The sequence below is a fragment of the Aythya fuligula genome, chromosome 2 (genome assembly GCF_009819795.1).
Source record: "Aythya fuligula isolate bAytFul2 chromosome 2, bAytFul2.pri, whole genome shotgun sequence".
NCBI classification, from domain to species: Eukaryota; Metazoa; Chordata; class Aves; order Anseriformes; family Anatidae; genus Aythya; species Aythya fuligula.
Window position 1 is genome coordinate 47470891 of NC_045560.1, and position 15811 is coordinate 47486701.

Here is a 15811-nt window from a genome sequence, read left to right on the forward strand (position 1 = left end):
AGAGACATTGTCCAAGTAGCCAGGGGTCAAGTTAGGAAAGCCAAAGCCCAGACAGAATTGAATCTGGCCAGGGACATTAAGTGCAACATGAAGGGCTTCTACAAGCACATCAGTGATAACAAGAAAAATAGGAAAGATATGAGCCCTCTGCTGAAAGAAATGGAGACCTGGTTACCCAGGATATAGAGAAGGCTGAGGTACTCAATGACATTTTTGCTTCAGTCTTCACCAGCAAGTGCTCTAGCCACATCACCAAATTCACAGAATCCAAAGGCAGGGGCTGGGAAAATTAAATGCTTCCCACTGTAGGAGAAGATTAGGTTTAAGACCTTCCAAGGTACCTGAATGTGCATGAGCTGATGAGATGTGTCCGAGGGTCCTGAGGGAACTAGCAAGATGAAGTTGCTAATCCAAGATCTATAGTATTTGAAAAGACATAGCAGTCTGATGAAGTTCCCAGTGACTGGAAAAGAGGAAAGACAACCCTCATTTTTAAAAAGGGAAAAAGAAAGACACAGAGAAATACAAGCCAGTCAGTCTCACCTCTGTCTCCAATAAAATCACAAAGCAGATTCTCCTGGAAAATGTTCTAAGGCACTTGGAAAACAAAGAAGTGATTGATGACAGCCAACATGGCTTCACTAATTGCAAATCATTCCTGAAAAATTTGGTGGCCTTCTAAGACAGGGTTACAGCATTAGTGGATAAGGGAAGAGCAACTGATGGCAACTACCTGGACTTGGGCAAAGCATTTGGTACTGTCCCACACAACAGTCTTGTCTCTAAAATGTTGAGACATGGATTTAATGGATGGACCACGTGGTGGGTAAGGAATTAGCTGAATGGTCATACTAAAAGAGTTGCAGTCAATGGCTCAATATCCAGGTGGAGAACAATAATGACTGATGCCCTTGGGGTCTGTATTGGGACCGGTATTATTTAACATCCTTGTTGGTGACATGGACAATGGGATAGAGTGCCCCCTCAGCAAGTCTGTGTGTCTGAGAAAGCTGGAGAGGGACTCTCTATCAGGGACTATACTGAAAGGAGAAGGGGTAACGGTTTTAAACTAAAAGAAGTGTTCAAGATCAGATTTGATATGACCCAATCTAGTGGAGGATATCCCTGCCTATGGGAGGGGGTTTCAACTAGATAATTTTTAAGGTCTCTTACAACCCAAATCATTCTATGATTCTATGATAAAAAATTATTATCACAAGAAAGCCACCAGGTGAAGCTCTGCCACACTTTTCCAAAGTAAATGACAACACCCTCCATTGTCTTCAAACGAACTGTAATTTCATACTCAGTGCCAAAAAAAAGGAAAGAGTTTTCATGTTTTCAGAACACTTTGATGCAATTTTTGCTTAACATGTCATGGAAATCACATCCTACAATGAACTGCGGACACAGTTTAATCCTGGGATTACTCTTCCTAGGACAATATTATACTGCTAACCTGTGGGCTACATACTTGGAAAGGATTCTGTCTTTGAACACTGCGGTCTTCCCCTGAATAGTCTGATGCATGGTATGGCTGCTCTAGTTTTCTGTTAGACAGTATAGTTCAAAATAGTACTGTGCTCTTCTCTTCCAGTTTCCATTATAGTCCTTTTTTACTCATATTAGAAAAGCAGCTCTTGACTTAGACTATACTAGATGCATTGACACTCATCACACCATTTACTGTTCAAGAAAGATTTATCCCAGGTAACGTATCTTTCTGATCTTTCTGTTAATTAATGATAAATAGTCATTACTCCATGGTAAGTTCACATTCCTATGGGTTTGGCCCACTATTGTAGACATCATTTTACCTCATTGAATTCCTCCCTTAAATCTTCCTATTCCTACTGTATAACATTCTGGTATGTTTTTCTCACATTCACACAAAAGTTCTGGGTTAGTCAGCCTCATCTCTGAAACCTGACTGGACTGCACCGAGCAACCTACTGTAGTTGATCCTGCTCTGGGCTAGACAACTTCCAGAAATCCCACCCAAACTCAAGTTTTGTATGCTTCTCTGTGGAATGATTCAAACAATGCAAACCTATTTTAGCTGAGTTTCAGATAATAATAAAAAGTCTCTTTTCAATAAGGTTACAATCACTGAATAATAAAAGTGAATTTTACATGTAAAAGTAATAAAGCCAGTAGTTATAAATACCTCTTCATGCATCTGAATACACTAGATATCTTTGACATACATTTGTGGACAATTTAAACCTATCCAAGTATACAGATAAGAAGTCTGATGCACATGCCTATATAAATGTATATCCATAAAGAACTACAGACTAAATCTCATAAGTTTTCTTCATGTGAAGTGAATTTCTGAATTTACAGGAGCTATCCATGTGACTGAAGACTCCTAAGAGCTAATACTGCAGTATTAGCCATATGCAGCACACGGTTGATTTTCTTTGTATGCTTGTTTAAATTCATATAAATAGTACTAGTTAGTACTAAAATCTGTCTATTTCCAAGCAGTGTGCCACATTTTAATTCCTGCACTGTCCTTGTTTTGAAGACAGGTGGTAGAAGTATTGTTACAGGGGAATTGTCTCAGAATAGGATACACTAAAATAAGAAGTTTCTCCCCACTGTGATTTCAATGCATCTGGAGTATAGGTCAACATCAGAGAGTAGGCCTAGCCATGGTCTGATGAAAAAATTACAACTATATTCTCTTATCATACAATCAAATATAAAATCCTGCTTTCAAATGCAGTGATGTAAATTTAGAATTGTTCTTGGAGAATAAGTCTTCTGATGTTTCTCTAGCATGACTGAGACTGGGATTTGCTAGTGCCTCCAAAGTGCATGTTGTTACGCTCTTACTGAAAGCATGTTGCATGCTTAAGATAGAACAATCCTGAAAAAGGCTTGATTAGTTAATACTCGAAACCTGCCAAACTGGAGATGAGCACAGAGTGCTGTTATAACACTTACTGTGATAGCATGCAAATATTCCAGGCTTTCCAGTCACACTGATGCACTTCCATCAATTAATGTGTATAGATAAGTTCTAATAGATTTCCTTTTGTATGTAGGTGAGCGCTACTTACCCTGGGAATGAAGAAGCTCTTAATGTCCAAGGTGAGTAATTCTTGCAGCATGGTTTAAATAAACTGTTCTTATTATGAACAAAAACACCTTTTTTTTTTTTTTTGGGGGGGGGGGGGGGTGTTGCGTAACTGGTTTCATGAGGAAAAAAAAAAAAAAAAAAAAAAAAGAATGATAGTCTCACTTGTTCTGCTGAATCCATAATGTCATATCTTGGTCCAGTCTCAACATGCAGGCCAAAGAATAAATGAGTATAGGGCTACACTTCAAAGGCTAGCTTATAAATTGAGCAGTGGATGAGGGAAAGGCTGTGGATTTGGTCTACGTAGACTTCAATATGACTTATGACACCATTTCCCACAGCATTCTCCTGTAAAAACTGGCTGCTCAAGGCCTGGACAGGTGTATGCTTCATTGCATTGAAAACTGTTCTGGTGGCTGGGTCCAAAGAGTCATGGTGATTGGAGAAATATCCATCCAGAGGCCAGTCACAAGTGGAATCCCCCAGGGATCAATACTGGGGCCCGTTCTCTTTAATATCTTTATCAGTGATCTGGATGAGAAGATAGAGTGCACCCTCAGTTAGTTTGCAGACAACACCAAGTTGGGCACAAGTGTTGATCTGCTCGAGGGTAGGAAGGCTACACAGAGGGATTTGGATAGGCTCGACTGATGGGTCGAGGCCAACTGTATGAGGTTCTACAAGGCTAAGTGCTGGGTCCTGCATTTGGGGCACAACAACCCCAAGCAATGCTACAGGCTGGGAGAAGAGTGGTTGGAAAGCTATGCAGAGGAAAAGGAACTGGGGCTGTTGGTTGGTGCTTGCCTGAACATGAGCTGGCAGTGTGCTCAGATGGCCAAGAAGGCCAAAGATATCCTGGCTTGCTATCAGAAAAAGTGTGGCCAGAAGGATTAGGGAGGTCATTGTCCCCCTGTACTCTGCTCTAGTGAGGCTGCACCTTGAGTACTGTGTTTAGTTTTGGACCTCTCACTACAAGGACATTGAGGCCATGGAGAGTGTCCAGAGAAGGGCAACAAAGGGCGAAGTGTCTGGGAACACAAGTCTTATGAGGAGCAGCTGAACATTACAGATACTATTTTTTTTCAAAATCTAGAGATAGCAGTTTTGGTATAAAAATCATAATGTAAGAACCATTTCTGCTCTTGCCCCATGAAATTCACAAATGCAATGAGAACAGGTTGATTCAGAGGGTCAAAGGCTAGGTGATTAAGGAAAGGAGAGTGAAAGACTGATCCGTAAAAGAAAGATTATTTTGTACATGTTGGGATTGATAAACAAGAGAGGACAATGAGCCAGCCAGCCATTCAATATTCATGAGAACAGTGAGACAAGCATATAGAGACTGGAATTAAAAGCCCTGCACATATGAAAAATCTGCTGTTACTATCAGTGGTTTGGTTGTTACTTCTGCAGTCTCTGTTGTTTGAAAGTTCTCGTGAATTTTGTTTCATTGTGATGCTTTTATGACAGGTGCTAAAGGAAACAGAGATTGCTGGGGATTGCAGTCCACTGGGAGTTCAGCAGACTTAAAAGGAGAAAAGGGAGACAGAGGTGATCCAGGACCACCAGGTATACTAAATCAGATATGTCACTGATACCCTCTAAAGGGTCATGTGTTTAACTTAAAAGCAGTACAGCAAAGTACCTTTACCTGCCTAAAGACACACTTATTTTCTTGCTGAACTGAGGTGCAGAACAACAAAGCCTGTAATGTATCCTCTGAAAAGAACTATCTGTACTGCACATTTGTGAACCTATTATGAGTGTGTTCAGTACATGAACAGATATTGAAATGTATCTGGCTGGTTAGAGATTTTCTGAAATCTTAGAAGAACATCACACCCACTTCCTAAGACATTATTTTGTTGTCAGAGTTTTTGAGCCAACTGGACTAAAATGCAGTGTTATCCCTTTCAGGATAACATACCTCTGCATTCTGATTTCAAGGCAGCCATTTGTTGGTGATAGTCCCAATTCCAGAACTCTACCATCTCCATTTCAACCAACTTTTTAATATTCTATGCTTTATTTGCCGTAATCATGAAAAGTATGAGAGCTAAATTATCAATTCACTTGTGCTAGGAGCATCACAACAGATGTTGCTTACCAAAGATTTACTTTTCTATATCAAAAGTTGACACATATTGCTAATTCTTACACATTCAAAAATAGTTATAGAAACAAGCATCTATTTGAAAAGATTGCTATTACAAATTCTTCCTTTTTACTATATTTTTTGAAATCTCATATACTGAGATAAGGCTTTGGTCAGTGCCAGCAATCATTCAAAATAGAAGAAGCTGTACATCAAATTAATGTTCCTATACCATATTTATAATATTTGTCCTCTAATGTGTTCATAATTAATACAAAATTGTATATACATGGATATTTTGTCTTTGTTCCAAAGCCACAGTTCTGTTGACTTAAGATATTTGGTTATTTTTATGAGGACATCTGTTTGTTGTAATCAAATCTGCTTTCTTATCATGTCCTTATTAATCTTCATTCTGATCAATGTCCAGTGCTCTGAAGTAGCGGTTAGTGCTTCCTCATCACCAATAGACTTATAAAAAAAAAAAAAAAAAAAAAAAAAAAAAAAGGAGCAAGAAAGATTTCTATACAGAGGTTAAGATTTACTCTTCTGTGCCGGTTTCTCCACTGTCAATGTCTGTTAATTCCCAGACTTTGTATTTAATGTAGTTCAATGTCCTACAGTTACTTTTGTCTGTACCTGATGATTTCAGGGGTACTTCTGAAGCAGAGGATTATGCTTATGATTTTGTTATAAAACTGCAACTAGAGAGGATGGAGAAAATTATACAATAATTCTGGTTAAACTGTCTTGTTTAAATCTTCCTCATAAAAGAATGTCAGCTGACGTAACTACTACAATGTTCTTTTATACAAATCCATTCTGTAGGTCTTATAGATACCTACACAACCTTTGACAATGGAAATTCACAATCCAGAAATTGCAGGATAGTAGAACATGATAATATAGGAAATTTTCAAAACCTTCTTTGGGGACAGACAATTGAAGGTCCTTCCAGTTCACTATCTGTTGAGTCACAGCAATCTGAAAAGCTTTCTGAACTCTGCCATTTATTCATTCAGTGGATTTATTTTTCCTCTACCCCAAATGTCATCCCTCTAACCTTACAGACAGACTCCGTTAATTGATAGCTTGCAAAAACATGAAGCCAGCATAGAAAGCATGGATATTTGGCAGGCCGCAATTTATATAACTACTCTGTATAAAGGCAGGTATAGTGAGTATCCAGAACATAGGCACAGTGTTTCAATCATATATGCAACATTCCAACACAACCTCATTATTTCTGGCTGAAGGAATACTGTCTGAGGCCATGTAAGGAAACCCATTTAGAAACAGAGGAGAAGAATTCATGGTATCTCAGACCCAATTGCCTAAAGTTGAAGATCTGCTCATCTAAAATGCAGTGTTTATTGCAGTATACTGGCATTTGATCCTTCCTTCCTGCCAGGCCACATTCATACCTGGCATTCTGGACAAGTTTCAATACTCATCCAAATCCACCCTTTTTCTTGTTTGTCCTGAGACTTTCTTTTCTTTATGAAGAAGTTTCACCCTCCTTTTCATGAATACTGGAAGGAATGGAATTAAAGGAAAAGCAGATGGGGAACAAGACAGCATCTCACTGGGCAAGCACTAATTCCTGTAATGAATTTTATTGCTCCAGGGACTGAGTTTATTTATAAATCAGATCCCAGATCAGAAAGCAGCACGGCTTTCTCTAAAAGAAAGGGCACCAAAGTTCTGTAACTTTATGACCATTGTGAGGGTGTGATTTTGCCATTGATAATGCCCATGCAAAGTGCTATTAGTCCGTTTCAGCAACATCAGAAAACAAAGCAAAATGAAAATGTCTGGTCTGCCAGCACAGGCTATGCAATTAGCATGTTTCCCTCTGGTTGGTGTTAAGATCCCCAAAGGTCCTACAAAAAATTGCCTATCAGCCCTTCACTGAATATCTAGAGAAGAGGACTGGACTAGGTGAGCCCTTAAGAAGTCATGTCAGGCAAACTTCCCTGGCTGTGTAAACCAAACAGGGCCGGGACATGGGATAGTTGTCCTGCAGTTTAAATGTTAGCATGTTTCCTGGCCAACATTTGGCCTAAAATAAATAACACTTTCTAAGACCATGGGAGACAGCTTAACTGAAGGATTGGTACAATAGGCTGTATGGATAACTTTCTCCTCTTTTGGGAGTGAGGAAGACAGTTTAGCTGTATGGATAAAAGCTATGCTATTTGATCATGGGGCTAAAGAGGTAGGAGTACCAGTATAGGTAGAGCTAGCCTTAAGCTCCCAGATCACAGCTCTTCTATCCTTTCTGAAGCCACTCCTGTTTTTCCACTGGTTCCTTACCACAAGTTTTTGGGTTCTATTTTAGAGTGATGCCCTTCCTATTCCTCACATACTTTGCATAGACCTAGTCTGCTTGAAAGATCTCCTAGGAAAATCCTAAAATATTACCCAATATAGAAATTAATACTAAGCAACATCTGAGAAGGACACCTGCCAATCTACCTGTCTATTCTCCACCCCCTTTCATAGATTGAGCAATAGCTGTCAGGATTCAAATAAAATCAAAATAGCTACCACACTGGCAATACATTTCTGTCCCAGAGTACAGATGTATACACTATCTACATGATCTAATTGCGTCTGAGATAATATACTGAGATCTGAGACCTATGGCTGGAACAGTGTTGCACCCAAAGTTCAGAACACATTTGAAGAAATGGCAGCTTCCATGGCTGCCAGGAGGGCCATGGCAGCCAGGAGGGCCAACCGTATCCTGGGGTTCATCAAGCACGGCATTGCTAGTCAGTTGAGGGAAGGGATTCTCTCGCTCTACTCTGCGCTGGTGCAGCCTCACCTCGAGTACTCTGTGCAGTTCTGGGCACCACAGTACAGAAAGGACGTGAAACTGTTGGAGAGTGTCCAGATGGACAAAGTACTAAGATGGTGAAGTGCCTAGAGGGGAAGACATACGAGGAGCAGCTGAGGTGACTTGGCCTGTTCAGCCTGAAAAAGAGGAGGCTGAGGGGGAATCTCATTGTTGTCTACAGCTTCCTCACATGGGGGAGTGGAGGGGCAGGTGCTGAGCTGTTCTCTTTACTGACCAGTGATAGGACCTGAGTGAATGGTGTCAAGCTGTGACAGAAGAGCTTCAGGCTGGGTATCAGGAAGAGGTTCTTCAATGAGAGGGTTGTAACACACTGGAGCAGACTCCCCAGGGAAGTAGTCACTGCACCAAGCCTGTCGGAGTTTAAGAAGCGTTTGGACTGTGCTTAGTCATGTGGTCTGAATTTTTGGGTAGACCCGTGTGGTGCCAGGAGTTGGACTCAATGATCCTTATGGGTCCCTTCCAACTTGGGATATTTTATGATTCTATGAAAATGTCCCCAGCTGTTACTGGCAGCTGTAAAACATTCATTTTCCAAGTGTATCCCAAACAACGAATATTTGAAGAATTCTTAGACTTGTGCTGGCTTGACTTCTTTGGCTGACCACCATTGGCAGACAACACAGCACAGCTGTTATAACCATTGGTACTGGTACTGGTTTTTCTTGCAGAAAAATGTCAAAGAACAGTTGTTCTGTGATCAGCAAAATGGCAGTAACCCTGGTTCTTTTTCTTGTTGGTTATGTGTGGCCAGCAGGACTAGGGAAGTGATTGTCCCTCTGTACTCAGCTCTGGTGAGGCCACACCTCGAGTACTGTGTTCAGTTTTGGGCCCCTCACTACAAGAAGGACATTGAGGTACTCGAGCGAGTCCAGAGAAGAGCAATGAAGCTGTTGAAGGGTCTGGAGAACAAGTCTTACGAGGAGCGACTCAGGGAGCTGGGCTTGTTTAGCCTGGAGAAGAGGAGGCTCAGGGGTGACCTTATCACACTCTACAGGTACCTTAAAGGAGGCTGTAGCGAGGTGGGGGTTGGTCTGTTCTCCCACGTGCCTGGTGATTGTATGAAGGGGAAATGGGCTAAAGTTGCTCCAGGGGAGGTTCAGGTTGGATATTAGGAAGAACTTCTTTACCAAAAGGGTTGTGAGGCATTGGAATGGGCTGCCCAGGGAAGCAGTTGAGTCAGCATCCCTGGAGGTCTTTAAAAGACGTTTAGATGTAGAGCTCAGTGATGTGGTTTAGTGGAGGACTTGTTAGTGTTAGGTCAGAGGTTGGACTCGGTGATCATGGAGGTCTCTTCCAACCTAGACGGTTCTGTGATTCTGTGAAAGTGTCCTTGCACAAAAGATAGTACAACTGTAATTCATTCAGAAGTGGGCTGGTACTGACTGCTACCCCATTGCTTGCAAAACATATGGAATGCTCTCGTGTTAAAGGGTAAGGAAGTTTGGCAGGACCTAAACCCCCTTGTGTTCCAGCTTGTCCTCAGATATCCAAGGGGCTGGGCTTAGATTCTGAGTGATGCCCAAGTGGCACTATAAGTCCGGTTGCATTCAATATACCATGATCACGGTTGCACAAATAGCACAATCAGCACTATAAGGTTTGGCCACATTAATTACAATCACGGCTTCACAAATAGTACATACAATACATCTTCAGTCTAGTAAATGACAGGTGTAGTTTTTTGAAGCAACAAGAGTATAGGTTATTTTGGATTGCTGGTGATAAATACACTGTCTGCAAAACGTGCAAATACCAAGAATATAAGAAACACAATCAACTACACATGCTAACTTATGAAACAACTCTGTAGAGAATGTTAGGTTGCCTGGGGAAGCACTCAGTACAACCAAGAGTTCAAATCTCACCCAATAGGCATTCCTGTAGGAGGGTAAGAGACGTTCAGCCCATCAACTGATCCCAGAAGTCATCAATGTCCTTCCAACTTGTCTATGATGGTGTCTTCCCCTGACATTTTCCTCTCTTGAGCTATTTTTTTAAAATATTTTCTTACTTTTAGGTGGAGCTTGAGTGACTCTAGTCATACATGCCTTCCTTGTGATTGGTACAATTTTTTCTTGCTTTTGTTTAAAGGTATAGGCTCAGAGAAATTCAGAGTGCATGCTCAGTGAGGAGTGGTCACACCTTTGAGATGGGTAGCCTTTGGGATGGAGGTGTGTTTTGGCATTATAATGAGATTATAATGAGCATTTTTCAGAAAACTGAGTACTTATCATCTTTGAGACTTCTTTGCTTTCAAATGTCACTGAAATCCACAGTAAGGTTCAGAAATTATTAAGGTGAAGAAGTGAGACAGAGCATGTAAGCATGGTTTCATTAGGAAACTGAACTAAAAATGTTAGATTTAAAGGTTAATATTACCATTGTAAATCATTTTCCTTTAAACTTCTAAGCCAAAAATACCTAAAGCAGTGCTTTTAAAAAGGAAATTACAGATAATTACTGTACTTTACTGTATTTTCTTCATTTTTCAGGTCCACCTCTACCTCCATCATATTTCAGCCACTTTATTAATAGCATAAAGGTAATTATATCTCATTTGTGTTTGAGTTCTTTAAGCTTTTTTTAAAGCATACTATATATTAAGCATACTACAGTACAGAATAGTGAAATATATGAAACAGATAACTGGATCAGCAATTACAAATTATATTAATTCCTTAAACTCCAGATGAATATAAAAGTTTGTTACAAATACAGAGATAGCTGTTAGTACTACAGAAAGACTATAGGAAAAAAAAAAAAAAAAAAAAAAAAAAAAAAAAAAAAAAACATTAGTGAGGCTTTTTGCCTTCCCAGTGGTATTAAAGTGAGTCATTATTCACTGTTACCTAACATAGGTTGGTATAAACTATTTGCTGTAAATTAATGCCTTTTGTTCCATGCCAGCTCAGATAAGAGACATCCATTTCCTAAAGGGTGACTAGAAAAAATATTACCAACAATCAATGCATGACAAGAAATTCACTTCTGTTGAATACTATTTATCTTTTAAACACAATCAATAAAATAAATTAAAGTGATGGAAAGCATGTTTCTGCTTCCCCATGCTCGTTTACTGAGATCTCATAAAAGAAAGCATATCCATACCATGATGTGCTTGGTCTCTCTCTGTTCCACTACTCTCCTGACTGCTTTAAGTGAAAAAATGAATACCTACACAATACTATTTTAAATGCTTTTATGTAAACAAGGCTGTTATTGCTCTTTATCAAAACAAGATCTGAAAAAAGTAGAATCAAGTTATCATTTAATGATGCCATAGAAAACTGGGCTTGTGGGGGTACTGTCAGTTTCCTTGAAGGACTCCTACTGCTGTCTTTTTTTCAGATTTTATTCCTGCTTGGCTGAGAGCACTGAAGTTATTTCTATAACATGAAGTGTCCAGTGCATGCATGGCAGAGCCATTGTGGCTTCTCTGATATAATAAAGCAGTGTTTGCAACTTTACAGCTTTAGCTACAATTTCATCTAGTTCTTCAGCTCTACAAAATGGCATATCATATATAAAGCTTCATACTTTTGTTTACAGGGAAAGAAAAAAAAAGAAAAAAAAAAAAAAAAAAAGAAGACTCAGAGGAGGAGCTATACATAGCCATTTCTATTGTCTTTCCTCAGCTACCTGCCACTCTTGCATTGTCCTTTGCTGCCTCTATACATAGCTTTATTTCTGAAAATGTGAAAATGGGAACCAAAATAGACCAAAAAAATTAAGGTGGGAGGGAAGGAAGGAAGGAAGGAAGGAAGGAAGGAAGGAAGGAAGGAAGGAAGGAAGGAAGGAAGGAAGGAAGGAAGGAAGGAAGGAAGGAAGGAAGGAAGGAAGGAAGGAAGGAAGGAAGGAAGGAGAAACCAGCAGACAAAGAGAAAATAATGTGAGGTCAGAACCTACAATGGAGGTGGCTTACTTTGTACAAAAGATAATGACCTAATATTTAAATGCTTCTTCTTACCTGCCACTGTTCCCCAGCTAGCTGCTAATCAGAAGAGATACAGTTCAAAGTGCCTGCAATTTTGTGTGGTGTCTCTTCTGTTATCCTGGTACACATACCCATCCTTTTGTGTGGTAATTATCTATGTACGGTAATCATCACTTTGTAACATATCTTTAAATATCTGTCCATTTCATGTCAATCTTGCTTTGCTTTTTCCTTGATGTGGGAGAAAAGCAACAAGCTTTTATGCTTCCTCCAACTTTCTCTTTGCCTCCAGCTACAACACAGATCAGGTGTTTTTTTCTGGGTAAATTAGGAAACAGCAACAGAGGCACTTCCCTCTGTCTCCACTCAGTCTCTGTCTCTCCCAGCCTGTGAAATCCTTCTGTGAAAATCCTTGTGAAAATTCTCTCCTCCCTGTGAAATCCTTGCAGCTTCAATAGAGGAGGCATTCCTTTTTATTCCATATCACTGTAGAAGGAAGTGATGCCAAAAAGATTTTAAGTGGATCATTTTCTTTATTAATCTCAGAAATTTCAGGCAACTTTAAAAGACCAGTGCATGGGGTTCTGATCTTGCTTCAACTGAGGTTCAGATCTTGCTTCAACTGGATGTTTTCAAATATGTTATGTTTAAAGGGTGAAAAAGGAGACAATGGAAACACTGGTGTAAAAGGAGAAAAAGGAGAACCAAACAGAGGATTTTACCTGACAGGACCTCCTGGACCACCTGGAAGACCAGGATTAATTGTAAGTCATATAAATGGTAAAACAGGAATATTTGTGGGTACCCATTGTTCTAACTTAGAAGGCTGTAAAAAGAAATAATCATCATGATGGTGTTAAGAACAATATATACACTCCTATACTAACCATTAGGTTAATGAGACAGACTTGCATTAGGCATAAACACAGACACTTCACTATTGGAATTAATTTGCTCTGAAGAACTGGTATAGTGTTGTACTCAGCTGGCTAATACAACTAAATCAGTATGTAGATTCACGCTGTCAACAGCATTACAAGTCAAGGCAATATATATAACTATGTAAGACCTATCAGAAAGCTTTCTGAAAGTCCAATTCTTTAATTTAGTTTAATATATAGTTGGTTTTTTTTCATTTCCCATGGCTTTCAAAAATGGTTATGACTCATGTCTGAACAGTGGTGTAGTGGCCTGCCTTCAGAAAATGTTGCCACCAGAGATGAAGGACCTACAGCCGTGAAATTGATACATTCAAGGTAGTATTTTTTATCATTCATAGGGACCAAAAGGGGACTCAGTTGTTGGACCCAGAGGACCTCCAGGGTTACCTGGCTTACCTGGATTACCAGGTTATGGAAAAACTGGACCTCCTGGCCCACCTGGCCCACCAGGACCACCAGGACCCCCTGCAATATATGGCTCAGGTGAGAGGGTGTAATTTTGCTTTTCACTATGTACGTGAGCACATCTACATACATGCCCCTCTTTCCTCACCATTTCCTTTACATATCTGCTCTTCTAGCCACCCATCCATTCTTCATGCTTGAATCAGGTTTCTCCCTTCTTTCCTGCACACTGATGTTATTTCCCTGAGGGGTGTGTATTGGAACTGAGAGCACAAAAGGGACAATTTCTCTGCAATCAGTTTTCATTGACTAGTGAGATGGGAGCACTAATGCATGAAAACTTTATTTTAACTGTGATTAGGAGGAAGTAACAGAGGAGGGGAGGAATAACACGGGAAGGTTGCCTTGAAATATTTGTGAAGTTTATTAGACTGGCTAAATTTGGGAAGCTGTTAATGTGGGCCAGGAAGCTCTTCTGTGATATAAGGGCAGTACTCACAGTAGATCTTAGGTCTAAAATGAAACTGGTGGAGAACTGCTTCTAAAAACTAGTTGTTATTGCACACTCTGAATATGAGCAAATCTGTTTTGGGATTGGTTACTGTATATTTTGGTTACTTTAATCATTTTCAATTTACTGGATTAGAAAAAGGTGTAAAAATTGTCACAGGTAGTAACATCTGAGGGAGGAGCTTTGTTAACGAGGTGGTGCTAGAGGTTCAGATGACTTATTGCAACCTTGCATTGCTTTAAATCAAATGTCAGAGTTCAAGTCAGTTGCACTTTTGACTCCTTCTGGCTTGCAGGTCTGTTAGTGGCAAGACTCTTATTGTTAATGTCCAGCCCTTAGACTAGGTTCTGATGGAAATGGTCCTGAGCTCCACTTGACATCACTGCTGAGTGTGATGTCAGAGGATAACTTGTCAGTGCTACCTGAGTGAGAGACTGATTCTTCCGTCAGGAAACTGTGCCCAGAATAAGAATCTGGTAAGGTAAAACCAGCCCTCCAACACGAAGCATTCCCTAATCTCAGCTGAAGGAAAGCAACATGCTAACAGCACGGGCAACCATACAGAGAGGTTATAATGCATGACTGTTCTGCCTAAACTTTAGTTTGGCCTAGCTAATACAGATCTCAGTTTCTGAGACCTATTGATCTGACTTCTTCCTGTAACACTTGTGCTTTCAGCATGCTGCATTGGAGAAAAGACCCCTCCACCTCCAGTTTGTAGTCTGCAGGTATTTCTTGAACCTAGTCAGACTGGTTTAAACAGCTGCCCAGGGACAAGGTGATATTTCCAAGCTGTCATCTGGCAAATATTATTAATGGAGTGTTTACCAGAAGTGTTCATGCCCTGATGAATATTTGAACAAATGAGTAATCCTTACTATATTCAACATTGGAACGTAGGCCTGGACATGGATTAGCCCCTGATCACAATAAAATGGACAGATCCATGGCATCCATAAAGGCTGTCAGGCCTTTTCCCATGTAATTCACACCAAGTACTTCTGAATATTAGCTAAGAGACCTAGTCAGATGAATATATATATATATGTATGTATATATATACACACACACATATATATTATTAATACTCCATCCCTATACTTTCACTCATCTACTCTGCCCTTAGTCTTCATTATCCTTCTACACATTTTCCTCTTTGATTTGTAAGTAGCTTCTTTAGGCAGCACACTGATGGACGTCCATTTTACTAAATATTATGGTGACAGGTGTTTGTTTCTTTATTTAGTATCTTCAAGGCACCTATTTATCTCTGTTAAAGCTCTTACTGCAATATGGAGTTCACATACTGTAATATGAGGAAAGAAGAATGGCTTATCTGCAGATAAATAGCTTTGAATTCTTGTGAGAAATAAGCCCCTTTTCCCTGCTATTGGTATGAAAGAGATTCTCTCTGGAGAATCCTCAGAGCATAAATTCTTTAATTTGTAAAAGGCCATTTCGAGGGTTCTCATGGCTTCACAAAAATAAATAGTTTTGAATAGTAGATTTTGCTTTATTGGTATGTAATTGCAGCCTCTCAATTCAGAAGTTATAAATTGGTAAAAATCAAGTTCTGGAATGCAGCACTGCTTTCAGGATTAGGCTTTACTGACTCTTCAATGGTCCATGCTATATTTTATAGTTTTATCTTACAATGCTTTATTCAGATTATCAAACTACTTCAAAGTGGAGAGATACAGTGAAACAGAAGATATTCAATACTTTTGCTCCACTGATTGTATTTGAAGGTGGGGGGGAATCTATAGCTCTATTTTCACTGAAGGTCATTGATCCTTATTCACTTCAAAATTATGAAGGCAGAGGAAACAGTCTTATAGCTTATCTTCTTTTGCTCTCCTTCAGTCCATCTCATTCCAAACTCTCCAGTAAGCTCTGAATAAGTATAGTTTAGATTATTGTGGGGAGGTTATCCAGAAGTACTCAACTAAATTTCTCCAAAGGGTGGTTTCAGAG

The 15811-nt window shown here is 39.7% G+C and overlaps 1 protein-coding gene across 1 annotated transcript in view; it reads left to right on the plus strand.

Moving 5' to 3' along the window:
• Positions 1-15811, plus strand: part of LOC116485808 (collagen alpha-1(XV) chain-like) — a 113330-nt gene that overhangs the window by 88342 nt on the left and 9177 nt on the right. Inside the window, 5 exon segments of the mRNA XM_032181450.1 lie at positions 3054-3099; positions 4559-4657; positions 10539-10588; positions 12634-12744; positions 13260-13404. Coding sequence (XP_032037341.1) covers positions 3054-3099; positions 4559-4657; positions 10539-10588; positions 12634-12744; positions 13260-13404 — 451 coding nt within the window.